Source organism: Empidonax traillii, unplaced genomic scaffold, assembly GCF_003031625.1.
Source record: "Empidonax traillii isolate 1590-97213 ecotype Southwest subspecies unplaced genomic scaffold, ASM303162v1 scaffold87:size1256882, whole genome shotgun sequence".
Lineage (NCBI taxonomy): Eukaryota > Metazoa > Chordata > Aves > Passeriformes > Tyrannidae > Empidonax > Empidonax traillii.
This window is the reverse complement of record NW_020955280.1, coordinates 882,368-909,098: the sequence shown is the minus strand read 5'-3', so window position 1 is coordinate 909,098 and position 26,731 is coordinate 882,368. Positions and strand designations below refer to the sequence as shown.

General features: G+C 55.3%; 1 protein-coding gene across 4 annotated transcripts in view; it reads right to left on the bottom strand.

Annotated features, from left to right (window-relative positions):
* The window catches only part of ZBTB16 (zinc finger and BTB domain containing 16), a 53,264-nt gene extending 28,572 nt beyond the window's left edge, over positions 1–24,692 (bottom strand). The window contains exons 1-2 of one of the 4 annotated variants that reach the window (XM_027881381.1): positions 24,635–24,692; positions 22,584–23,915 (exon numbers count right to left, since the gene is read on the bottom strand). In XM_027881381.1, the coding sequence (XP_027737182.1) occupies positions 22,584–23,845 (1,262 nt within the window). In that variant the 5' untranslated portion in view covers positions 23,846–23,915; positions 24,635–24,692. Of the gene's footprint in view, positions 1–22,583; positions 23,996–24,406; positions 24,510–24,634 lie in introns of those variants that run through there. The other 3 variants (XM_027881379.1, XM_027881380.1, XM_027881378.1) reach the window with 3 other exon arrangements.
* Between the last annotated feature and the right edge of the window lie 2,039 nt (positions 24,693–26,731).

Sequence of the window (26,731 nt, the reverse complement as noted above, 5' to 3'; positions counted from 1 at the left end):
CGAATTCAGGCCAAGAAGGTTTACAATCCAAAGGATTTATCCGCCTTGCAAAAATAAATAAAACACCAGCCTCCTGACAGGGCTCCGCTGCCAATGAGCAGCTCAATAAGTGACAACCTTCTCATTTTGCATTTTTAATTTGAGACATGCCTGTCACACTCCCTGGCTCGGGCTGTGCTTGCTCCTTCACTTAACATCGCGTTAAAACCACTTTGTTATGAAGAGTGCGGCATCCCCAGGGCCCACGCTGCCCTCTCTGAGGCCAGAATGCCTTTTCACTGAATTAAAGTCCAATTAGTTAATTAGTTTGAGCAAAACATGAAGGTTTGGGGTTTTTTTAAGTGAGTCTCAAGAAACAGAGAAGTGGAAGGACAAGTTTCCTTTCCCCGCATCACCGAAGCCTATGGCAAACCCAACACAACCTCTTCTCCCACCTTCCCCAACACAGAGTGGGGAAACAAAGCCACAAAGCCCCCCAGCCCTGCTGGTGCCAGGGCACCCTGGAGATCCACACCTGCCACTGCCCAGGGCGCTGCGACGTCCCCGAGTCACGTCCCCTCCACACTGTTTTGAGGGGGCGCTGGGGTGCTCGGTGAGTCATTTAGCTGCAATATCTCTATCAACAAATTTCAGCGGTAACAAAAGTTTTCTGTTTGGAGCCTGCTTCTAGGACGATCTTATCGCTCGCCATCTTGCACAGTCCCTTTCAACAAGGTCTTAAAGCGCTTTATCTGCTCTGTTTCCCGGTAGCGAAATATGATTGAAATGTTCTATTTCTGCTCGCCGGATTAAGGAGATGTTGCAAAACTGCACAAAAACCTGGCAGATGTAAGCAAGGTATTACGGCTGCTCGGGCTGTTAAGATCTGAGGGGAAAGATCAATATGCGCTTCTGAAGTTGTACCTCCAGAAAGGGGGGGGCGGGGGACTGAAGGGCGTTAAAATACATCCGTGCTTGGCAGTGCTGCCCAAACTCCGTGCCAAAAGATAAACCACGCTTTATTATTCTGATTTGAGGCTGAAATTGCGCTTCTTTCTCCTGCAAGGTCCCTACATGCACATCAGCTGAGGATGCCCAGGGCAATGAAGATGCCCGTGGCATGGAGTCCCAGGGCTGGATCCAACCTTCCCAAGCAAGCTTTGGCAAAGGGCTGTCCAGGCGGAGTACAAACCCAGCGATACCCCCTCCCCGCCCAGCACCGGCAAACAAAAGCCAGGCAAGAGGCTGGCCCCTCGCAAGCTGACGGTAATTAAAAAGGCCTGTAAATGCCCCACAAAAAGCACTTCAAAGGGACGGCGACTCCAGCAAGACCACGCGGTGTAAAAATTATGAGTTTTCCCCACAGGGTGCTTTGTGTGAAAAGGCCGGGGTCGGTGGCAAACGCCACTGCCCGTTCCAGGGGGACATGGGGGCTCATCCCAGGGTGTGGGTACGGGTGCAGCCCTGGTACCTAAAGAGCATTCCAAGTGTCCCACTCTCACCACAAGCAAATCTCTGCTCTGCCTGCTTAAAAATCTGCCTAAAATTCTGCTTTTTTTACTTGAGGAGCTCTCATAGCCCAGCCCCTTCCTGCCACCCACTTTTGGAAGTGAGAGGAGACCCACTCCCCTCCCTCCCTCCTGAACAAGACGCATGGCTCTTGGCCGTTTGATTACTTTTAAGTGTATATTTTCCCCCTCAAACAGAGTGAATACAATGGTTAGGAAATTTGACAGAAAACTATTCCGAGCCATTTATTGCCTTAATGCGCACCTTTGTCCAACAGGCAGTTTTGACAGGAGCGATAAATTCCAAATTTATGTCAACAGAGCATATGTTGAACACCTCATTTCTGAGCTAAAGCGGCATGCTGCCCCATAAATCACCCTTCTGTTTGAAATGAAAGTAGATTACGGGCCCGTGTTATTGAGCAGTTAGAGCCATAGTCGTATAAATCAGAACTTTTAACTCCAGGCGATCCGTTCTGCAATTAACTAAAGGGCACTTTGTCATCTCCGGGCCAGGGCGCAGCTTGGCAGGGCGGCCGGTTACCGAGGGGAAGCAAGAACCCGTCGCTGCCGAGGAACGGCGCCAGCGTGGCCGAGGTTCTCTTGGTACCTGTTAGAGCAGCGAGTCCTGAGACAAAGCCTGGAGCAGCGTGTGGCTGGAATGCAGCCTGGCATGGGAGATCCAAGGCGAGGGGCTGTGGGGGCTTGCACATCTCTGCCCACACCCTGCCTGATCTGTATTTTGGACATGAAACACAGTGGGGGAATTGGGAGGGGTGTGACACAAGGAAAACAGCAGAGTCCTGACAGGTCCAAAGCCAGGCAAAAACACGCATGAGTGCAGCACTCAGAGTCCTGCACTGACAGAAATTAGTCCTTGGGACTAACAGAGCAGTTTTGCTGCATCTCCCAAAGTCCATGCACCAAGTCGAGATTCCCATCCCACTGATTTCCCCTGTCCACCCGGTTGCATTTCCCTGGAAGCGGGGCCATGGGATGCAGGGCAGTGGGACCAGTGGATGCTGTGGGGATGTGGGGCTGGCAGATGCTGTAGGACCACTGGATGCTGCAGGGCAGTGGGGCCAGGGGATGCTGGGGGGACCCAGCCCTGCGAGCGCTGGCGAAGGGCGTGGGTGTGAGGGGCAGCTCACCAACCGCGGGAGCGTCAGTGCTATAAAAAGATTCAGACACTAAGTATTTCCTTTCCTATAAAATATTCATTGCTGCGCGCGAGTGCCAGGGAGCACAAACCTCCAGTGGTTCTAACTTTGTGCCGCAGCAATAACAGAGTTTTATGGGAGCCTTCTGATTTTATTTATACTGGGCTGTAACCGCGGTGCCCGCTGGAGGGGTGGCCACCAGCCGGCATAGCCCCACCATGGCACACGTGAAGCACCGAACACTGGGCAGGCCAAGCGGGACTGGCACTGTTTTGCATCCCAGCAACGTCCCCCAAACCCTCCCTGCTGCCCCATTTCCACTCACGTCACTGTCACCCAGGTAAATTGATACAAAATTGATTCATCCCTGATCTATTTTATCAAGATTGAGGCAGCAGTGGCACGTCACAAGGGCAGAGGGGGAAGCCAAGGTCAGTGGGCAGCAAGCGGTGGCAAACCTCATGTTCCCCATCCTCTGACACCGGAGTCACGCCCGAGCTGCTGGTAGGGTGATTCTGCCTCTGCCGTGGCTATTTACGATGCTCAGTGACTGATACCGGAGCGCACGGGCCACGGTGCTGGTGGCTCAGCTCCTGCAGTCACTGCTCTGCCCTCAGCTCCCAGCCCGTAGGATTAAAATAGCAGGGAGAGCTATTAAGGGCACGGGGAAGGGGGAAGGGAACTGAGACCATCTTTTCGCTTTAATAAACTAAGAAGAAAAAAAAGAAAACACCGACAAACACCTGCCCTCAAACCACCACTGCTGCTGAAAATAAATAAATAAATCTTACAGAAAACAGAAACAGAAATAAAGATTTTACTATTTCTGAAGGTTTTGATAAAAAAAACCACCACAACAACAAACAATCAGGGGAGGAGACAGCTATCAATAGAAGGCCCTGAAACTCCCTGCCTGTACAATATTTATATTTACCATGTGCTAATTTACGAGCTCAAACCAGATCCTGTGGCATGACACCATTCCAGCACGATGCCAACCCTTCCCCTTCGAAAAAAGCCAAGAAAAGGATCCTCCTGTCCTACCACACCTGACACAGAACCAGGACACAAACACCAAACGCACAATCTTTTTTTAGACCCTACCCACAACAAGTGTAAACAAATACTGCCAAAGAGCAGCAACTCTCCTAGTTTGCCACTGGCCTGGGCCGAGCACATGTGGCAGCATCTCCCATCGGCCACTCCCAGCATCCCAGCAGAACAGCACTTCCAGCACCACGGCCTGGGAAAAAACTGGCCACAGAAAATAGGGCAGCATATAGATTTTTTTAAAATGTATTCCAAGGATCTGGTTTCAGATTCATATTCAATATTCGTTATTGAATGGGATTCCCCTGGACAGAGCTTTATCCCTGCCAGCACTCCCTTTGTGTATCCCAGCACCCCCACACAAGGGGGTCCATGGGCTCAGGCCAGATGGGACAAGCATGGATGGGAAACCATCAGCTGCATCCGAGGGGTGCAGCCAGCAGTGGGGAATTACCTCCTGCCCACCACAGACAGGGGCACAGATGCTGCCCCAGCTCTGAAGCTGGAGAGATCCGCAGCTTTCAGAAGGGAATTCGGAATGTAGCTACTGCACAATTTACTGAGCAATGGTACCGGGTCTCAGCAGCTTCTGCTGGCCCAGGGAACAGTCTTGCATCTCCACTGCACCACCTGGATACTGATGTAAACAGAACCACGATTCCACACCGTCACAGTGGGCACGGAGCACAGGCACCGAGGGGTTAACGCGTGGCGATGCACGCAGCTCTGCCTGGAATAACTGGTGCTAACGTGCTGTCCAAAATCATCATCCCCATTCTTCGGGCATCTGGTGACACTGACATGCTGAGCACTGGAAGAGGAGCGCTCGCTGGGCTGGGCAGCCTCGGCCCCAGGCTGCGCTGGGCATCGCTGAGCCGGTGCGACACGGGTGTCAGAGGCATCAGGCGGAGCACGGGGGGAGCTGCTTATTCAAAATAATACAAGATCTCCACAAAAAGGCAAAGTGACCTTCGTGCCGAGTACATCTGCCGCAGCAGCGGCGTGATTATGCAGATGTTTTGATTCCTAATTCAGAAATAATAAGCGGTTCATGGATTCCAAGTTTAAAAATATATTCGTCATCTGGTTTCTGTAGCAGCACGTGTGCCACTGGAGCACCAGCGCAGCACCAGCCTCAGCCACTCCTTCCTCCCAACCTTCGGGATGGTTGGGACACCTGGCTCTGAGAGCAGGATCATGCAAGGTGTCCCTGCCCATGGCAGGGGCTTGGAGCTGGATGAGCTTTGAGGTCCCCTCCAACCCAAACCAGTCCGGGATTCTGCCACAGACAGAAAGCATTCAGCACGGTGCATCAGATGGTTTCCAGGGACAACAATCCTGAGATGGTCCAGGCAGCATCATCCCGTTGCCCCTCTGTACGTCCCAGAGCCCTGAGGAGATGGCAAAAGTCCCAAAGGAACCAAAAGCAGGGACAGAGGGAAGAAGGGATATGCTATTGGGATGCTGGATCACAGAGCAACTTAAATGAGTGGAAGAGTTTTTTAGGGCAGGGAGAATTTTCTGTTAATTTCCACTCTCTTCGATGATCTGACCACAGGGTTGAGGCTGGACACGTGTCAGAAACAGAGTGGTACCTGTGTGGCTGCTGCAGGGATGAGCTGGGATGGGCCCAGGAGCCACTTCCCTGCACTGAGTTCCCCTTCAGGGAGTGGGAACAACCCCCCAGTGCCAGATGGAATCAATCAGCAGCTGGGCTGCTCTGTTCCATCAGGGAGACACATGCTTCCCACCCCTCACTCCCCTATGGAGATGCTGACGATGCTGATGCCCCCTCCCTGGTGCATCCCTGGTTTCTGCCCCGACTCCCCTTCAGCCCACCTGGGAACTGCAGCCAGGGACGGGCACAAACCACAGGCAAATGCCACCGCTCCCACGAGCAGCCCAGATCCCGAGGAGTTTCATAAGGTAATCAAATATGCAAGAGATTCAACAAACTAATTTCAAGCACACACCTGGGGTCCTCTGATAATGTCGGTTGTGCCTATACAGCACAAGGATTAAAATTTCATAGAGTCATGATTTCATCAGTCGCTAAACTACAAAGGATTAATTAACAGCCAGGGAAGAGCTCATGGTTTGGAAATACAGTCTTAAGGAAAATATCTATCTCGGCTCTCCAGATGTCAGCACACAGACGAATAAAGCTTTGATGAAAACACTTTCTTATTATTAGCAACTCCAAAATATTGTGTTTTTGTAGCTAGAATTAAGAATGCCCGATTCCAATCTGCTGCTGCCTGGCTCTGTGCATAGTCATGTGCCCTCCTGGAGGACTGGTTTGGGTTCCTGGGATGGGACCGCTGGGTGCACACCCAGGTTTGATGCCTGAATTTTGGGGATGGGCAGAGACACCTCCCTGGGTCAGGGGATGGGAGAACCCCAAGCATGCAGGAGTCCAGCCAGGGGTCTCGCCTCTGCTCCATGCACACTGCCTGCCCTGCACTCGCCGGCTCCCAGAGAGGCTCCCAAAGCACTCCCCACACCAGCTGGGCTTCAAAAGTTTGAGAAGGAGAACAGGAAACGGCCGCAGCGTTGGCAGCGCGAGCAGCAACAGCAGCACGTCCCCCCCTTCCCCGGGAAGATGAATTAGGGAGCTGTCAGCGAGGGACAGGCGCAGCACCGATGTTGCTGTACAGGGGCAGTGGTAGTGTCTTTGATTAATGAAACCGTAATGCTGGGCTGTTACACAGCCCTTCTCTGGCAGCAGAAATTCCCTCGGACAGGCTGGTGATGCCACGCTCCCCATGGATGCTTCTCCCAGACATGGGCTGGTCTCCTCCTTCCCTCTGCCAGTGTCACTGCCTTTGCCCAGCCTCACACTGCCTCCTCAGGAGTTCCTGGGGCGGACAAATAACTAATTATTTTCAGTTGGAAGTCGGGAGACGAACATTACGCACCTTGTCAAGGCGGTAATTTAGTGCATCCACACTGCACTAGGCTTTGGAGAAACCCAGTGTGCCCAGGGAGAGGGGGTGGCAACAAGGAGAGTGCCCTGGCAGCTCAGGGACTGAGGCCACTGCTGTCCATCCAACTGCAAAACCTCCCTGAGAAAACATATACTTCGGGAATGACTATGGAAATGGGAGGTGTCAGAGGAGCTCAGACAGCCCAAGCCCCAGCAGAGCTGTCAGCACAGCACGGTGCGGCACGTGGGGCGGCATCGCATCCACCGTGTCCGGGCTGGCTCTGCTCCCGAAACCGCGCAAACATCTGCGCAGAGGGAGCGAGTGGTGCTGGCTGGAACCACACTGTAACCTGGCATCTCACGGCAGAACAACACGGGCAGACGCTGCTGGGCCTCGCACAGGGGGATGGCAGCGGGGGCACAGCACCGGCAACCTTCCCCTGCAGTTTTTCCCTCCTGCACCGGTTTCAGCTCCGGTGCACTAACAGGAAGATGCTGCCTCGGCCCTCCGTAATTAGTTTTGCTCAGCCTACAACATGTTTTGCTGAAAAATAAATAAATACCTTCCGGGCGAGCCAAGCTCTGAGCAGGACGCCAGCACTGACGGCACGCTCCGCTCCCCCCAGCCCCAGCCAAAAGTACGCCGTGTCCCAAAGCCGGGCGTTGCTGAGCCATCCCGGCACCGTGGGACCTCCCCAAGGAGGCTTGCTCATGGTTAATTCATTTACGAGCAGCCTCACCCCCCGCCCCAACATGCACAACAGGTTCCATGCAAATTCGAGAGCTTTTAAATTATACTGTTAATGAAAGAAAATAAAGGCAGTTAAAAGGCAATTTGCTCAATTGGTGTTAATATTTAAGCACAGCATGTGCAAAAACGAGATCGCAGAATTCGGTTTTTCCATGAGAAAACTTTTGGTCCAACTTTCCTGCAGAAAGGATAGAGCAGGGCAGCGAATGCAGTGCCCAGCGTCGGGTCTGGAGCCCCCTCAGCAGCAGCCAGCCAGGTTTTTTGTTAAGGAAATATCCCCCATGTGCCCCAACAGCTCCCCAGTAGTCAGGAGACAAGCAGTTCCTCCTCTGCCAAGGGGTGATACTGCCACTCCCTTGCACACCAGTATCCCCACATCCCGGGTGATTCCCTGTAAACCTTTCCTGAGGGCAAGACAGAGACAGGGGGAGCCCTGAACATCCCCTGCACCCGTGGGACTCAAACTATCCGTGGGAACTGGAGCACGAGCAGGCAGAGGCACCGCCGGTGTCACTCCCAGCACCACAGCCCCAGTGCATCCCCAGCTCAGCACATCATTCCCACCAAATGTAAAACCTAAACACACTGGGAACACGGTGGCCGCTGCACCAGCAAACAGCCAGGACAAAACCACTGGAAAGCACAAGGTGCCGGAGGACACCTGAGCTACAGCCAGAGACGCTCTGGGCATTGCTTCCCACAGCAAAGGGCGATGCTGGAGCCACAATGATAACAAATCCTTACAGCAAACTGGAAACAGTGACCTGGCACCAAATTATCGCAGGCAAAAGCAGCTGACGCTGCCCTCGGCTCAGTCCCACTCCTGGCCCTGCCCTGCCTGGGGGTTACGACGCTTGCATAAATTCGCTTTCAAAACAGGAGCCGCTGGTGAATGAGACCTCGATTTCTAATGGTTGGAAATATTTTGTACACTCTGCTGCTCCCTCTGTACCCTTTTGTCGGGGCCGAGGGCTGTCGGCTAAAGCGGGTACCAAAAGACCATCTGTAGCTCCCGTCTTTACAGAGAAGTTTAAATAGGGGGATGAATGAGCACAGGAATTAATGAATGATAAAGCCGTATGGTCCCAGTCAGCCTCCTACGCTGGGATGTGGCATTCAAACCCTCCCAGCCTTCTGCCACAAAGAGATGTTTCTATGCTACAAAAAAAAAAAAAAAGTAGAAAAAAATAAAAGGGGGAGTTGGTGCGTGCAGGTTTTCAACAAATCCAGCAATTTACCTCCAGGTTCCCACCCGTTTTCCCTGCGCCAGGCTGGGGGAAAGGCATTTGGGAGGGGAAAACAGGGGGTTCTCCCCAGAGCTGCCTGCAACCCCACTTGACAGGGAGGGAAGTCAGAGGAGTTGGCTCTGGGGCTCATCTGTGCGCTGGGTGAGGGTCATGGTCAGAGTACTCTGGGGTCTCACACCAGCAAGGGTGCACAGGTTTTGGATAAGCCACCTAGACTGACCGTGCTGCATCCACTTAGACAGCCTTTGAAGCATCCCCCCACCTTATCCATTTGGGACAGCTTAAAGACGCCTGGTAAAAAGTAAGGAACTTGGAAAGGCCTAAAGGGTGTTTCAAGTGAGAGTGTGCTCTGCTCCCAGATGCACAACCATTATAAACCAGTTCTGTAAAAAAAAGGTACAAAAGAGAAACCCAAGACTAGAGGAAAGCTCACAGAAATGAAGGCTGCTTGCCAGTGCCAGAGAGAAGATGCTCTAGCTCATGGTGGTGTTGGTTGGAGATTAACAGGTGACATCCAGGGAAAGACAAAGACATGCAGGAAATCACTGACATTGGTAGAGGATGGCACCTGACAGCCCAGGCCCCCTGAGAAGGCAAACCCAGGATCAAACACCCCAAATCTGTTCGATTCCTATTCAGGGACCCGGAGCTGCCAGCGGGGGAACATTTGTCTCCAAAACAACGCACAAGAGGCAGAGGGAGCACGGTGCAGTACTGGAACGTTACTTGTATTTTAAGAGCCGTCATGTGTAAAGCATTAGCGGTTTTGAAATTGCATTCTCAAGTTAATTAAATGGACTATCTTTTATACATAAAAAGTGAAAGCACACAATCAAAAGCTATTAAAGAGGAAGTGCCTTTTTGGAGCAGGGCTCTGCCTCTCTGTGCCCCCTCCCCTGACCCGAGCATCCCAAGGGAGCCACTGTCCTGGTGTGCCAGCACAGTGCCAGGGAGGTCATCTGAGCTGTGCTGAAGCTCAGCTACAGCACTGATCATCGCCAAAGCCCATGCTTGGGCACTGCACTGAGCTATCCTGTGGGTCCATTTTCCCACAGGAGCCATATGCACTCCATTCAGGGAATTCCTCTGTACAGGGACATTTGCTGGCTGGCAGTGGTGTGAAAACCCATGGCAGCTATCTTTGCTGCAGTAAAACACTGACCTTCAGTTTTAGGCAGGAGGTAAAGTTCACCATTGATTGGACCCACCATAAGCTGTTGATAATTACTATTATCTCCGAGTTAATCTTGTGAGAGGTCAACAGTTTTATAAAAATCTTGCAAGCTGTGTCTTTTACCTCCCAACTTCATATCTGGGTCAAAAGGTCAATTACTGCAGCTTGCTGACTTGAGATTTCAGAAAAAAATGCCCTGCTCCCACCTGAAAAACCCACTGGAGCAGAGGGAACATGGGCTGGTGCCCGCCATTGTGCAAGCAAAGCGCCCAAACCCTTGGGCTGTGAAGTGAAGGGGAAGATTTTCCCAGGTCAGAGCTATCCCAGTTCATGAGCTGAGCTGGGGTTGGTTGCTCACAGACTAAGGAGTTGGGGCATTCCCCACACTCTGGGATACAGTCAATGGGCGCTGCGCATTGCCCTGGCAAACGCACAGTCCCCGCTTCACTGGACTGTGTGGCACAGGGCTCAGAGGATGCCAACCCCCACTGACAAACTGCCGTGTGTGTGGGCAGCTGCCTCCCTGCCCAGGCACACAGAATGAGTGTTTAAACTCCTGGGCTCCACTCCCACCCCCACCCATGGAGGTGACAGATAGAAGCAGAGCAGAAACCCACGGAGGGGCTGAGAGAAGCCCCAAAGACGGCTGAAGGCGTGACCCGCTTTATGATCCCACCTGCCTCCCCATGTTCTGCATCACCAAATATCATCGCTCCTGTTATTTTACCCCCCTGACAGGATGTTGCAGGGCAGCTCTGGGCAACACCTCACTCAGGGAGCAAAGAAATCTGTCAGTGTTGCTGCAGCCTCTCCCGCGAGCGCAGCCCGGCCTGCGGAGCATTGCTCAACTGCTCGGCAGGCAGGTGTCATAAACAAGCAGGCACATGGCAAACATATCGATTTCCCGGAGCTTATCGCGCAGCAACCAGTGCTCAGTTACCAGGCTACTTTAATATGTAATTTACTGCAAGAAGGGAGAGCAGGGCTGAGAGCGGCTGGAATATTTACTGTGGGATGGACGGGGAGGTGGAAGGTGTGAGCAGGAGGGAGGTACAGTGTCTCTTGCTTCCAGCAATACTTAGTATTTTCTAACTATTAAAAAACCCGCAACCCCTCACCACTGCGACAGAGTGTTTACACAGATGCCATTAATCTTCTTCTGCAACTGTTTACACTATGAAAATACAGTCTCAGCTGTCCAGGCTCTCCATCTCCTTCATTTAAATTCAGATGCTTAATTTCTGTCAAAACAGAGCCCACCAAAATTACCTCCATCCATTTCTGGTGCTCAACTTGCCTCCTGTTCTGAGAACCATCTGGTGGAGTGGGGACTGACCACAGGTGAGAGTGTGGAAAAGTGGGAGAGAAGTGGCATTTCAAAGGCTTTTCCTCTCCAGCCTACCTGGACCATGAAATTCAAGACCAAAGCCCAGCCTGAGATAAGGCTGCTACCCTGATCCAGTCACCCACCTGCACCTACCTGCCCTAGTCCCCAGCTGGGAAGGAACCATCCTGTCTCCCTCTGGCCCTGTCCTGCATCCAAGGGCATTTTGCAGATATGACCCTCAAGGGAATCCTGGGACCCGCAGGAGGTTGGTGATTTCAGAGCACAATATTTTAAAAATCCCCCTTGTACAGTGCCTCTCAGTAGATCTTTTGGAATTTACAAGATAAATAGTGGTAATTTGATTCTTATCTTCTTCAAATCCAATTCTAAGGCAATTCTGTGTAAAGGACACTAATTATAGCCCAAGGGGAAAGAAAAGGTAACCCATCAGCCAGAATACACTGGAAACGTTTAAAGGGGTACAGGGTGCTGAAAAGTCAAATAGATTTCAAATCTGTTCTTGCAAGAACAATAATTTCTTGGGTGAAAATGATTCTCGGCACTGTCCCCACTCCCCAGCTGGTCCTTTCGGTGGGCAGCTTGCTCCACAGATCCTTTCAAGGCTGCCTGGCCACTTCAGAGCCAGCCCAGGACAGGCAGCAGCACAGGGACAACCCTATCTCTGTGCCCAGACAGTCACGGTGCTTTTCACCCTCATTTCCATGGCATTATTTACTAACGAAAAGGCAAAGTTTGTACACACACGGGAACGTGATCAGCAACAGACCCAAAGGCGACAAAACCATCACTCGTTAGCACAAATATTATGTATTTTCGAACACGCACACCTAAACACGGGATATTCTAGCTCCAAAACACCTCCAGAGGCCAGGAGCCCCCGCATGCTCCAGCCACCCAATGGCTCCCTGTTTGCTGCTGAAGAGCACCCTGAGAGGAGGAGGATGGTGGTGAGAGCACACCAGCCACTACCACACAACACAGCCTGAAGATTACAGCACCTATAAAATAATAAAACCCCGATGCCGGGATGCGGAGCCAGGATGTGGCAGAAGACGATGCAGGGAGAATCAAAGGGATTTGGCAATCCAAATGGAGTCTTGTTTAATGAGCACTGCTGTGGGCTGTCGCTCCACAGGCATTAACATCCATCGTTACTGTCCCTCCAAAGACGACACAATTATTCCCTTTATCACGGTGACACTCGCAGCTAACTCATGTCTGACCCTGCCCGCCAGTGCAGGCGCCGTGCAAGAGGTGACCAGAGGTAATTGAAAAAACACGCGCCAGAGACCTCAACAGAAGAGCTGCCTCAGCAGCGACCCTCGGCACAACAGGTGACAGCGATGGCACCCGGAGGACGACCAGCGTGGGCACGGTACATCACCGCTTTGCTGAGGTGGCACGGCAGGCTGGCCGGGGGCACGAGGAACAGCAGAGCCACGGTCCCTGGAGCACACGGTGCCCGGAGCAGCCTGGCTCTGACACACCACAGCACTGCATGTGGTGGTGACGGAAGGCCCCTTCCTCGACACACGGATCACTGGCAGGAAGCTGGCCACGCAGGGACGTTTTGTTCACTTAGCAACAAAGGTGCTAATCAGGGAGCGAGCTGCTCTCCACCTCCAGTTGGAGGAGGATGTGGCACAGCTGCCCGTGCCGGCAGCAGCTGAGCCCACGGCGCTTGGCCAGCAGAGTGGACTCTGCCACGTGGCACCAGCACTGTGGGATAAGGAGAAAAGCATCCCAAGTACCATCCTTGGGAGACACACATCTCTGTGACAGCCTGCTCAGCCCCCCAACCTCAAGGTCCCTTCTTTTACCGTCCTCCTCCCATCTTCTCGCTGGGCACAGCTGGACGGGTCCCTCTCCCAGTGCAAGGGCCAAAATGTGAGCTCTCCTCCCAGCGATGCCCACCCACATCCTCAGCACACAACCCACCAGAGCCCCCAGCTCCCCCCACACATGTGCTGGGTGGTCACAGCCCCCGCGCCAGGGCAGTCCACCACAGCTCCCACCCTGCTAAATAATGCATTGGCCAGCGCTCACTGCTGCAAGGGAAGGGTGATAAACATTTCTGCACTGCTTTAAGTTACGTTTGGTTGGATGCTGAGGGAAGAGCTGCCTCCAGCTAAAGGGTCAGAGAAGCCAGAAATCAATACAAGCGCTTGCATCTGCATCCTGAGATCCCAGTGCCCCTCCCCAGCTCTGTGGGCAGGGCTGGGCTGGAGGCATCCCCCAGGCAGGGCTGGGGCCATCCCCTGGCAGCCCTGGTGCTGTCCCACTCTTGGGTACTGCTGACTCAGCACCCTGTGGGCTGGGAGCTGCTGGTGGCCCAGTTCCCACCACGGCACCTGCCCTACATGCGATCTCCCCCACAGCCCCCAACAATGCAGAGCCCAAATTCCCCTAAAAAACCCAAACCAAATGCTGCCCTTCAACCAGCGCGACAGTGAACTGAAAGGTCAGGGAAGGCACAGCAAAGCCAGGATGGTATTTCCCCATCCCTCACCTAAAAGCACAGGAAACTGGGGATCTGGGAAAAGAAAAACCATTGCTTTTCACTTTTTTCCATTGGAAATATTTTCATCCAAGTTAAAATGTTCCTGAGGTGATTCCTGCTGGAGGGAAGGGGGCTTTCTGCCAATTCATAGCACACCACTGGTTCCCACCAAGGCAAGCCACGTGCAAGAGAAGTGTAAGCCAGGCTCTGAGCACCCCAGGGAGGCAGGGCAGCAGTGGGGGCCCCCCAGGGAAGGGCAGCGCAGGCAGAGCTACCCAAAGAAGCTTCGCGTGTGACAGGCACCTCTGGTCACTGCTCTTGTTCGCAGAAGCACCCTGCCCCATACTCAGTGCTTGGGATCTTTTCTACGAACAGGGGGAAGGTAAAAAGAGAAGAGGAAATCACCACGTTCCTGGTAAAAATAGCAGAAGGCCCCGGAGGGAGGGAGGTGCAGAGGGAGGGTTTCGGTTCCGAGCGCTGCGCTGTTTCGCAGAAAGGGGCCCTGGTGCGTGAGCCAGCGGTGCCCCGCTGCGCTCCGGCCACCCCACGCCATGTGCCGCTGGCAGAGGGTCCCGCCCCAGTGCTGTGATCCATGTGGCACCGTGCCCCACGATCCGGCTGACCGCGGCACGGTGCGAGCGGGATGGTGTGCCAGAGCCCCGCCGGTGCCGCGCGGCACGGGCACAGGGGGGCTGGCAGGGGGCCGGTGATGCGTGGGCACTGCACAAAGCCGGCGCCTTATCTCTCCCACGCAAAGGCCGTTTGTGTGCACGGCACAGCCGGCTGTGACCGCAGCCCGTGCCCAGCTGAGATAAGAGAACCGTCACCAGCGCTGCCGGCAGCCAGCCCCTGCCCGCATTCACATGGTCTGAGAGCCGTTGGCAGGGGCTCTGCACCACGCATCCCCTCTCCACACCCCCTCACTGCTTCCCCTCATCAGGGAGCCCTTTTCTGCACCAGTTTGTGCTTCCCAGTCCGGACTTGTGATCATAGAATGTCTTGGCTTGGGGAGTACATTAAAAATCATCTCATTCCACCTCCCTGCCACAGACAAGGACACCTTCCACTTAGACCAGGTTGCTCCAAGCCCTGTTTAACTTGGCCTTGAACACTTCCAGGGATGGGGCATCCACAACTTCTCTTCCACTGTTCCAGTGCCCCAGCACACTCGCAGGGAAGGGTGATGCCTGTGCTTGCAGCTGTCCCTGCTCCTGCACCACAGCAAAGCCGTGAGAAGCCAGCAGAACAGCCAAAGACACACAGTGAAATCTGGAAAGCAACGGATCATCCCAAAAGCCCTGTGCTGCCATGCACATGTCCTTCCAAGAAGGCCAGCGGGGTTTTGGTTAGGTTTTTTAAACACGCAGCCTGTGCTGCAGTGAAATTAAATTTCTTGGAGTCACATCCTTCTCCGGTTTACCCTGTGCACGCCAAAATTAGTACAACCTGCCCCTAAATACCATAATAAAAACCACGTAGTAAGCGCTTTGCCTTTATGTCAGCACTGGTTTCTAGGAGGATGAATCATGCTTCCTCCTTAGCGCTCCTTTCTAATATGATTTACTATAAATAATGTGTGGAGAGAAGAACAAGGGAAGGCGACCAAGGGCAAAGCACGTGGAGCCCCCAAACTCAGCGGCAAGAGGATAAAAGCAATTCCAGAAGTTGTGATGGAGCGGCAAACAGCACATGGGTTGTAACTGGTGCAGTACCTGGTACAGAAATTACAGAATCATAGAATACCCTGAGCTGGAAGGAACCCACAAGGATCATTAAAGTGACTCCTGGCCCTGCACATGAAAGCCCCAAGAATACCAGCACACGCCTGAAACTATTGTCCAAACGCTCCTTGAACTCTGGCAGGCTTGGTGTTTGGGAAGCACCAAGCTTGGGAAAGACGTTCGACAGCACTGAGTCCAACCATTCCCCCAGCAGTGCCAAACCCACCACTAAAATACGTCCCCAGGTGCCACCTCTACATGTCTTTTGAAGCCCTCCACCAGTGATGGAACTGGCCTGGTGCTCGTGGCTGTGGGATTTTTCGAGTTTCTTTTTGTTTTTCTGCTCAGTCGGTGTTTCCCTTCTTTATAGGTCACCAAGGTGAGTGCAGGCGTCTTCCTCCCCACCACGAGTTACATTTGTAGATGGATGGAGGTGTATTTTTTCAAGAGGGGGGGTGCACAGGTCCCCTCTGCAGCACACAAGGCAAGCACCACAACGTCGCCCACGCCGGCATCCAGCGTGCTCCCCCATCACTCTGCCGCTGCAGCGAGGCAGCTGCTCCTCGAGCAGCACTAAACAGAGCACGGGGTTATCAGCCCGGCTGATACACGCCGATAACCAGCCCATCTCCCGCGCTGACACCAGTAACAAAGCAGGGTGTTTAACGCTGATTTATGGCGGGCAGGCGGCTCTAGCCAGGCTCTTGCAGCGCTCGTGCCTACGTGAAGAAGCGTTTCCTCAATCGCACACTGCCGGCTTGTTTGCTAAACAGCACGCCAATAAAACAGCAATGAGACAACGAAGGCCGATGGAAACCTGAACCAGCACGGCAGGGCACGTATCCAACCATAATCTACTTAAAATCAGTTAAGAACACTACAGCGAAAATGATCCGGGCGGCCCTGGCCCCCAGCCAGCGCATGAGCCTGCGCCGCAAAGGCTCGCTCCTGCAACCTGAATTTCAGGGTGATGATCCCTCCTTCAGCTGCAGAGAGATCAAGGCAGTGCATGCTCTTCCCCAAAAGAGAAATCCACCTTCTTTGTGAACCATGTGGTCCAACAGCACTCGTACCCTCCCAAAGGTACCTGTTGCTCTCCTGTCAGCACAGAAGTTACCCAAAGCAGTGCCAGTGCAAACCAGTGCGTTCCAAACTGAAACCAAGTGGTTCAGGCACGTCTCAGCCTGGATAAAGATTATCCAGAATAGATACGCAGGTGATGCACCTGAATGCCCCACAGCAGGTCTGGGCAACTGGGCCTGAGCAGGAACAAGAGCAGATGTCACGACTGCACTGGGAGCTCATGAGCTCACATTAAAAGGTGTGTGGCCACACGCAGACTCCTCTGCTGTGTCTGCATTTATTCCAAAGGATGCACAAACCTTTTCCTGTTGGTCATGTTATACGAATCCATCCTGTTTGAAATTCCCTATGTGCAACCCTCCCTGTTTCAGCTGGTACCCATCACTACACCAGTCCCTACCAGGGCTGGGGCACATGCCAAACTCTGCCCAGGGCACCAGCAGCAGAGCATGATGCATATCCCTCCCCACGAAGGAGGGAGTGATGTCCTGTGAAGGACTGATCCCACCATAAAGTGCTGAGCCAGGCCAGGGGGAAGAACCCCTTGCCGGCAGAGTGACACAAGCCAGGACTGCTGGGAGAGAAGGAATGAATGGAATAGGCTAATTTACACAGGAAGTGAGCACTTACCAGACCCTTCATCCCAACACACAAAACCCTCTGCCATATCTGGAAGCAATTACACCCAGTTAACATGATCTGCCTGCCACTAAAATTAACTGCAAACAGAAATATTTTTCACTTTTGCAACAGGAGATGCCATGGCCCCGTGTTTGGCTGCCGGGAAATATTTAGTAATTACTCATTTAAAGCCTCTCTTGAAGCTGTCAAGGGGTGGGGAGGGGGGAGTAAAAGAAAAATCTTGCTAATTGCAGGCAAAAAGGAAAATGCAGATCATTTTACTCTATCCAAGGAAAACAGATTTACGCACCAATATAACTAAAGAGCCAACACCCTGTAGAAGTGGGGAAAGCTGTGGGGATGCTCTGTCACCAAGAGCCCGGGCTGCTCTACACCACTCCCATGCTCCATGGGGAAAGGAAGAAAGGGTGGACAGCATCATCCCTTGAACCATCACAAGCTCTCTGAGGGGCCCTCTGCACAGCCAAAAAGACATTTTAAACAACATCATTCTGCGAGGTGTAATGGGGACTGAGGAGGTTCTGCAAATCTCACCGAGCTGCTGCAGCACCAGTCAGCTCTCTGGGGAAAAGCCACCCAAGTGTCCTCAGTGGGGCAGGTTTCATGCACCGGGCAGGCATAAATAAATAAATAGAAATAGGTGTTTTCTGATGGGAACCTCAGAGCTTTGCTTTCTAATGCAGCACACGCATAACTGATGCACAATAATGGACGGAATAATGCGAAAGGTGAAGGGGGCTTTTCCCCCTCTGCACTTGGAGCTGGGCATGGAAATGGTTAAGTCCCCCACTGAATAAATCAAAAGTTCAAGGCTGCAACATACCACGCCATATTCCCCCTCTGCCCATGACAAGAACCAGAGAGCCCCCGAAATCCCAAGCATCCTGCGCAGGGTCTCGGCCGGCGCTCACAGGTTACACGCTCGGGGTCAGCGCCGTGGACCTTAGCTGCAACATTCATTTCCTGAGCGGGGCACGTCCCCCTGCCCATAAAGCTAATAAGAGCTTCCTCGCCTGGCCGCCCCGCGCCGCAGCCCGGCAGCCAGGAACGCTGGTTTCCATTAGCCCCTTATGATGCCAGGTGCCGCTAATAAGGCCCATCAGCAAGAAACAAGAGCTGCCAGGTCGTCCTCGGACTCTGGAAGTAATCACGGTCAGAGTTTGGGGGGCTGCTGCCTTGGCTTTTCCTTCCCTCCCCGCCTTGCTTTCCATTTTTTCTCCTTTTCCTAAAGTTTCCATCGCAGCGGAACATAAATTGCTGAATGCTTAAAATAAAATAAAAAACAACTACTGTATTCGGCTACCAAAATTAACACTAATAACATCTCACAAAGCACTTGGGATCCGATTTATCACGTTTATTGCTTTAATGGTACACTGCATCTGTTTCTCACTGTGACATGCCGAGCAGTGCCAACGTGCCTAATGGCATTAGCAGTACAACGCTCAGCTAATCCAGGCGGAGACGGGGGAGTGGGGCTGGCAGAGGAAGACCCAAAGGCTGGATCCCCATGGGAAGCTGCTGTTTTCCCAAGCAGGAGCAGCTTCCACCCAAACCCACCATACAGGGAGCATTCACCCACCGCTGGCCTCCACCGGCCTCATGACACCATCACCACGAAGCACTTTCGTTTTCCAGCCCAGCATCTCCATCTCACACCGGCACACGTGGCGAGCGCTGTCAGCAGCCACACGGCCGTGGAGGGTGAATTCCTGAGCAGCACCAGTTGGGATGCTCGGCTGTGCCACAAATGAACCATACGGAAGCGCATCCCTCCCTGCAGCCTTTCCAGTCACTATCGTTTCATAAAAGACATGGTTTAATTTTTGAAAAAATTTTAGGGTATTTAACTTCCCAGTGACAAATCATGCCAGGCTCTGTTGGCAGCTTAGCACGGCTCTCACCTCACAGCTCGTGGGTTTTCCTTCACAAAACAACCCCAAAAAGGGCTGCTGAACTATGGCTTTTTTGTCTGCAATTAGAAGCGACGATCGATACTAACATTAGATTAAGTTTGAACTTTGCTGAACCCAGAAGGAAATCTTTTATAAAAAAAATTAAAGACTCGCCGACTCAATCTACACTCCATTAGTCAAAATCATAAGCTTGGTAAAGGATTAAAAAATGGATCATGCAGCAGCCTCTGGGTTCAGGGACCCAAAAAACCTGATCGGAGCTAGTGCCGAGGCTTGTGGCCACTGGGCCACCAAAAGGTCACAGCTCAGCACTCTCGGGTATGACACAGCACCAGTGATGCTGCCACGAGGCCGAGGAGCCGCACATGGGGCTGGGGCAGATGACTGTCACTCGGGCACTGTCTGTCACCAAGGGCCAGCGGCCCCCTGTGCTTGCCAAGGCCAGGCCAACCCTCTGCTCTCCTTTTTCTGCACATGCTTCCCATACTAATGAAAACAGAAACAACACTCAGAAAGCTCCAAGACTATAAACATATATATTTACAGTTCTATAGGCATGTGTGTGTGTAAACAAACAGCCCCACCATATGCATGGACTGCCTGTGTGCTGTAAACAGGCTCAGCACACACCAGCTCACGGAGCTCCCTGCGGAAAGAGTGGTGTTGGCACTGGGTGGCTTTGGGCTCTCTCACCTGCCGGGTGGAAGTTGTCACGCTGGGCAGCCGAGCACCCCACAGAACAGAAGGGCACCCCCTCCCCACGAGCTGCTCCCAGCCCCCAGCTCACCGCAGCTGGGAACAGCTCTGCTCAGGTACCTCCACGCTCACATCGGGGTCGGAAAGCAAAACCACAGCAGCGAGTACACGGCAGAAAGAGGTCAGAGAAAGCCAACACGCGACACCCCGGTGCCCCCGGCACATCCTGCCCCCACCACTGGGTTTCTCAAGGAGTTGGTGTCCGGAACCCGGTGTGGGACACAGGTTCCCCAGACCCACCATGCACCAGGTAGTGGAGTGAAGAGGAGCCCACTGCCAGCACAGTGCAGCTGCCAGCAGAGCTGCTCCGGCAGAGAGCTGCAGATCCCAGTCCAGCACAGATGCTGGTTAACAGCTCCACGAATACAATAGGATCCCACAAATCCTCCCCCAACGGTAATTCTCACGATGTATTAGAAAGCAAACACTATAAAAAAGCCACATGAGACCCTATCTACACACAAACCACCTGGGATTTAGACTTGGGGAGGCGGGGGGTGAGTTCATTGGACTGTTGCCGAATGCCTTTCAACATGGACGGTCTAATAGATCAGTTTAAACGCGGCTCAAAGGATTTGGCTCACCCTGCAAAGTTTGCCAGCGTCAGGTAATCGGCCTGAAAGCAAGAACAGGCAAACAGAGTTTGGCACTGGCTTAAGCAATTGCCTTCAAGGTTCTTCTGGCAGGAGCCAGTGCTGAGCTCCGGGCAGACCCCGAGCCCCTCGGAGCACGGTGTGTGCCCAGCCTCCCGATAAGAATCATGAATAAGTGAGAAATAAGCTACGGCTGCAGCCACGGCTGTCAAAACAAGCCGAGTCCAGGAAGGCACTGTGAAATAGGGGCTGTCGTGCTGGACAGCTGGGTCACGCTCTCCCATCTCCCGACTGCGCGGAGAAGGATCTGACCGCCCAGCCTTCCCTCCTTCTGGACGCATCCACCGCCGGCGAAAGGAGCCTCCGGACAGCCCCAGCATCGCCCTCTCCTGCAGCCGCAGCAGTCGCTGCTCTGGGCTTGGAGGGGGAAAGGGAGAGGCTCGAGACCGTGGCAGAAAGGCACGTTAAAATTCTCCCTGAGCCCTCACTGCAGCTCTCCCGGTGACGTTCGGTCTGCATCACCGCACGGCCGAGGCAGCTTCGGGCACGTAACCAACGCCAGCCCCAGCTCTGCCGCTCGCGAGAGGGGGAACAAAGCCGAAAGCGGGTGTGCACCCACACGGAGCTGGGGATCCTGCGAGGGTCCCGGCAGGGTCCGTGCAGCAGAGCGAGGGGCGATGCTGCCGGCGCTCGCAGACCCGCGCGGGGCTGGGGATCCCGGCACAGCGGCCGCCCTGCACCGGGAGCGTTCGCGGGCTGAGCGTGTGGGAAGCCGCTGCTCCGGCACCCAGCATCAGCTCATCCCGCTGCTCTGGTGCCCAGCACTGCCTCATCCCGCTGCTCTGGTGCCCAGCACCGCCTCATCCCGCTGCTCCGGCACCCAGCACCGCCTCATCCCGCTGCTCCGGCGCCCAGCACCGCCTCATCCCGCTGCTCCGGCACCCAGCACCGGCTCATCCCGCTGCTCTGGCACCCAGCACCGGTTCATCCCGCTGCTCCGGTGCCCAGCACCGGCTCATCCCGCTGCTCCGGTGCCCAGCACCGGCTCGTCCCGCACCGCTGGCGGGTGGCGAGCGCCGGCAGCACCGGCTGCCCCGCCAGAGGCGCGTGCCGGCACGGCTACTGGCCCTGAAGCGCCCTGTGTGCATCAGAACTAATTAACCTGTTGATTCATTAAAAATCTGTCAGAGTGCACTGCCCGGGGAGGCAGGGATAAGCTCCGGCACCGCGCCGGTGCTGCCTTCCCCAGGCAGGACGCTGCCGTCCTGCCGTGGGGCTGCAGCCACGCTTCGGGCCAGCACAGTGCCCGCCAAAGCACGTCCGGAGCCATGGGATTTGACCGGCGAAGCCGATTTCGGAGTGGTAATTAACGTGGTCCCCCATTCCCCAGACAAATCGGAAAACGAGCTCTGGTTCCCGAGCCGCGACCAGGAGGCGGTAAACAGCAGAGCACCGAACTCACGTGTCAGTAACCACCACCACACTCCCACCCTGCAGCAGGTCCCCGGGGTGCAGGGCTGGGAGTGAGCACACAGATCCCCTCCACCCTGAGTGCGGGAGCTCCAAAACTGCATCCACAGCCGTTGGAAGTTCAGTCCTGCACCCATTCCCGCAGGCACAAACCCGCGGCTGCAGTTGCCTGAGCCCTCTGTGCTCGCCCCGGCATCACCCAGCCTGACTGCCGTGCCACTTTGCACAAAGTGCAAATGTTTCATAAACCGGGAAGCCGAGCGGCACAAAACCCCCTGGGCTGGCAAGTCACTACAAGGTGGAAGCCCAAGTGCCACCGCTGCCTGCACTGGTGTGCCCGGCCACTGGCACAGGAGGGACTAGCTCTCAGTAAAGGGTGAGCGAGAGCTGCCTGACCCCACAGCATCCCTCTGCATGCAGATCTCTGAACTCAAAGGGTGGCAACTGTGAGCTGCTTGGGAATGCCAACCAGGGAAACTGATGGGGTCTGTGCTAGTGGGAAACACCAACGGCCCCAGCCCCATCCGGGCTGTCCTCCCCAGGAAAGCACTCACTGGAAGGAACCTTCTGGCACAGTTGCCAGACCTGGGGGAGCTGCAAGAGCCATTCCTCTGAGCACACTATTCCACAGCCCGGTTTTAGGGTACACGGCGGAAACTTTGCACTAGCACACACAGAACGCCCAGCCAGAAACTGAAATCCTCTGGCAAGATCCAGGCTGCCCGGTGCAGCATACCACAGCACGGCCTCGGCACTCACCTGTGCTGCTCGAGGGTCTCGTTGTCTGGCAGCTCTGCCCCGCACACGCTGCACTGCTCACCCAGGGTTCTGCTCTCCGTCTTCATGCCAGCTGCCAGCTCCCCCAGCTTGCTGAACAGCTCCCGCTGGATGAAGCCCTGGGGCAACAGCCCCCCATAGGCACTGAAGTCCATGGAGACAGCCAGGGCTGGCTGCACGTGCAGGGCGGACGCCACGGCAGGCGGCACGCCGAGCACCGGCTCAGTCTTGTGGTTCGGCAGCAGCGAGTAGATGCCCAGGGGTTTCTCGCCTGGGGTGGCAGTGGATGGCTCTGGCCCCAGTGGCAGCCCCTGACCAGGCTCAGGGGGCGGCTCGGCGCCCTCCTCACGGGCATAGTGCAGTTCTCGGGCACTGGTGATGACGCTGCTGCGAGTTGGGGTGCCAGGCCCTTCCTTGCCCTTCTCATCAGGCTTCTCCCCACTGGAGGCACCAGGTTCGGCTGTCCGGGGGCTGTCATGGCTGGAGGCCTCATCCACCTGCATCGCTTCGGTTTTGACCTCTGCAAGGCCAGGGAGCCGGCGGGCGGTGGTGGGGCGAGAGTCATCAGGGGCACTGGGCGGCAGGGTGCCCTGCAGCAGCGACTGCCCAATGGTCATCAAGCTGTCCACCGCTGCCTTGGTGGGGCTCATAGCAGAGAGGGAGCAGTAGGACACAGAGGCAGAGGGGCTCTGCTCTGCTGTGGCTGCCGGTAGGCTCTGGCCGGTCGCGCCAGCATAGCCAGCCTGCTCACCAGCGGGCTTGGAGATGAAGAGGCCCTTGATGTACCTCGACTTCCTCTCCTCCTCTTCTTCGGCGGTGGCACCTCCGTCAGTCATGGAGACCTCAGCGTCGTTGTCCTCAGAGGCCTGGATGGTCTCCAGAATCTTCAGGCACTGCTCCTCCAGGTACTCAATTTCCAGGATCTCGGCAGCATAGAGCAGGTCATCCAGGTCTTCGACCTTGGCCTGCAGGGTAGCGGTGTATGCGTACTCCAGGATCTGCTGGAACGTCTTTGGCGAGAGGAAGTCCAGGGTGTAGTGCTGGCTGTTGCGGTGGAAGAGGATCTCAAACATCTTGCTGGTGCAGGCCAGCACGGTCCGGTGTGCGTGGAACTCCTGGCTGTCCACCATGATGACCACGTCGCACAGCGTCCCCGCCAGGCGCATCTGGTTGGCTTTGTGCAGCAGCCCGGTGGGGTGGCAAGGGTTCTGCAGCTGGATCAGCCCCATCTTAGTCAGATCCATGGTGCGCCCCAGGCTCGCACATCAGGGTGTCTCGCCGTCGCTCAAATGTGGGACCAGCTTTGTGTGCCGACTATCTGTGAAAACAAAAGGCGGAGGGGGAGAGGAGCGGAGTGGAGCGGGAAGGGGGAGCAGGGAGGGAAGGGGGAAAAGAGAGAGAAAGGAGAAAAAAAAGATAGAAAGGGGGGAAAAAGAGGAAAGTCGGTGGGGAGAAGGGAGAGGAAACAGGGAGAAGAGAGCAGGGAGGAAAAGGGAGCGGGGAGGAGAGGGAAGTTAGCCCGCAGCCCAGCAGCGACTCGCCCGAAACTTTCTGCGCTGCTCGGCGGAGCCGCGGCCGCTGGAGCCGCGTCCCCGCCGCCGCCGCCCAGAGAAGGCAAGAGACGGGAAGGAGCGCATCCCCCGCCACCGCCCGGCTCCCGCTCCGGCCGCCCCGTCCTGCCGGTAGCGTGGCCCCATCAGGTGCGCGACGAAGCGGCAGAGCCCCGGCCCCGCGGCGGGGGCGGGGGGGGCGCCGGGGCAGGGGGGCGGGGGGTCCCGGTGCCGCCCCCCCTCGCCCGCACTCACGGCGGCCGGCGGCTGCTCCGGCAGTTCGCACTGCCCGCTCTCATCGCCGCCGCCGCCGCTCGCCGCGCCGCACAGCAAATCACGGCGGCGCCGGCCCACGGGCCGCCCCGCGCCCGCGTCAGGCCGCCCCCACCCACCCACCGCCCGCGCCCCGCGCCCCCCCGCGCCGCGCAGGGCTGAGTGCGGGCGCCCCCGCCCGGCCCCGCCCCGCCCCGCGCAGCCCCGCACCTTGCGGGGAGCGGAGCGGGAGCGGCTGGACAGCGCTGCCGACAACAAACATGGAGGAGCCGGAGGCGGCGGCAGGAGCCCGGCATCCGGAAGCCTGGCGGCCCCGCGGAGCGGCCCTGGGGAGCACCGCGAGTGCCCCCGGCCCCGCTGCGAGCGGGGCTGAGCGCCCCGACGGGCTGCGCCCAGCGCCGCGCCCGCCACAGACAAAGCCGCCCCACGCGTCGCGCCTGGGCGGACCCCCGGCCCCGGGGGAGGAGACGGTAAAACCCACTCCCAGAGCCCAGTTCGGGGTCCGGCCGTGGGTTCCGGCCGGGAACCGAGCGGGGTGTGACACGATGTGACACCGAGCGCGCCTCGCCCCGACGAAGCTGATTTCCCGCTGATGAAATGCCGACCCGCACCGGCACCTTTTGTTCGGAGGGACGCGGAGGGTGCCCGCGCCCCGGGACGGGCCATGCGGGTCTGCACAAGGATCGGCGATGGTGGCTTCTGGAAGGGAGTGAAACACAGCAGGGAGACACCGGCAGCACCGTGATTCCAACAACAGCACAAGGCAGTGGCACGAGACACGGGCCACGAGCCGAGGGAGCTGCACCCCGAGCATCCTCGAACAGAGGGGTGTGTGCACCCTGGCTCACTGCTGGTGTCCACACTCGGTGAAACCAAAGACCTGTATCATCCTCAGGGGATGGCAGGGTGCAAACCAAAGAGAGCTCTCCCTCCTTCTCTCTCTCCCTCCCTCCCTCCCCACACCACCCATGGCACACCACAGCGCAGGGCCCGGCATCGTCAGCTAAAACAACAAACACGGACGGCATTAGTACAAAGATACCCTTGGGGTAAAGCAGCGCAAATGTAATCTAAGGAGAACGTTATGGGAAAGTGTGTTTATAATTATAATGGGATTTAATGTACTTTGGGACCAGATGATAGCAGTCATTTAACGAGAACAGCCTAATAACGGAGGCCTCGCGACGCACGGCAGCGCTGGGTGGGTTATTAGATGCATATGATAACATCGCGCTCACCGTACTATACTTAAGGGTGAGGCATCAGTTACCCCTATTTTTTCGGGGGTTATAACTCTGCTGTTGTAATTGGCACAGAGTGAGGACGCAGTGCGCAGGCAGCCAGCGTGCCTGTTGGATGGGGTTTTTAATTGCCTCAAACTGCTTGAGTTCCTCCCTCTCCCAGACTTTAAAATTTGAATGGCTAAGAGGGGGAAATAGTGAGACACTGTGGTTTCAAGTGTTTGTTTACCCTCCTGTAACTTTTAAAAGGCTTGATTTCAGGACTGAAATTTTGCAGGTGGTTAGGTGTACATTTTTAGTGTAGCTCACATGAAATTAAGCTGCGTGAGTCCCATTAGCAGTAATGGAAATCCCATGGCTAAATTCCCAGGCAGCATCCTGAAAATTAACCCCCCAGTCCTTCCTGTCAACTGGTGCATTGCACTTATTATTGCTCCTCTAATACATATAGTAAAAGCTACTGAATTGTTTAAGAGACCTGCTTCCCACAGCCACCTCTCCCCAAAGGCACCAACTGGCCTGGCAACCCCGAGCAGGGAAACCCCACATGCCCTGGCAGTGGGTGTCCAAACCCTCCTGGCATCCATAGTGTCAGCATTGTGGGCAGAGAGTGCCAGTGCCTTTGGGAACCTCCCTTAAGAGCGGAAGGGTTGCACAGGAGGGTGGTTTTGCTTCCAGAGGCAAGGCAAGACAATAAGCTGGGTTTACAACTGTGGCCAGAGCATTTTTCCACTTGAGCCCTGTTTTCTCCCAAACTCTGTCCCTCACACCCTGTGCACACATGGAGCTGGAAGGAGGCAGAGTGACTGTAATACACATTAAGATGTGAAGAAGTCCAAGCCTCTTTTCCGTGACCATGAGCATCACCTCCCTTTCCCCAGCAATCCCCCCAGGTGCTGTGCAGGGAAAACACTACAGAAACACGAGCTTCTCCCTGTGGAGCCTCAGCTGAGGTGCCCATCACCTCATACACATCAGGTGCCTTGATCTGGAAGGCAAGGACTCATCTGGACACATCTACCAGCCTAAGAGGAGAAGCAGAAGCAACTGCTTGCCTTAGTGCCCT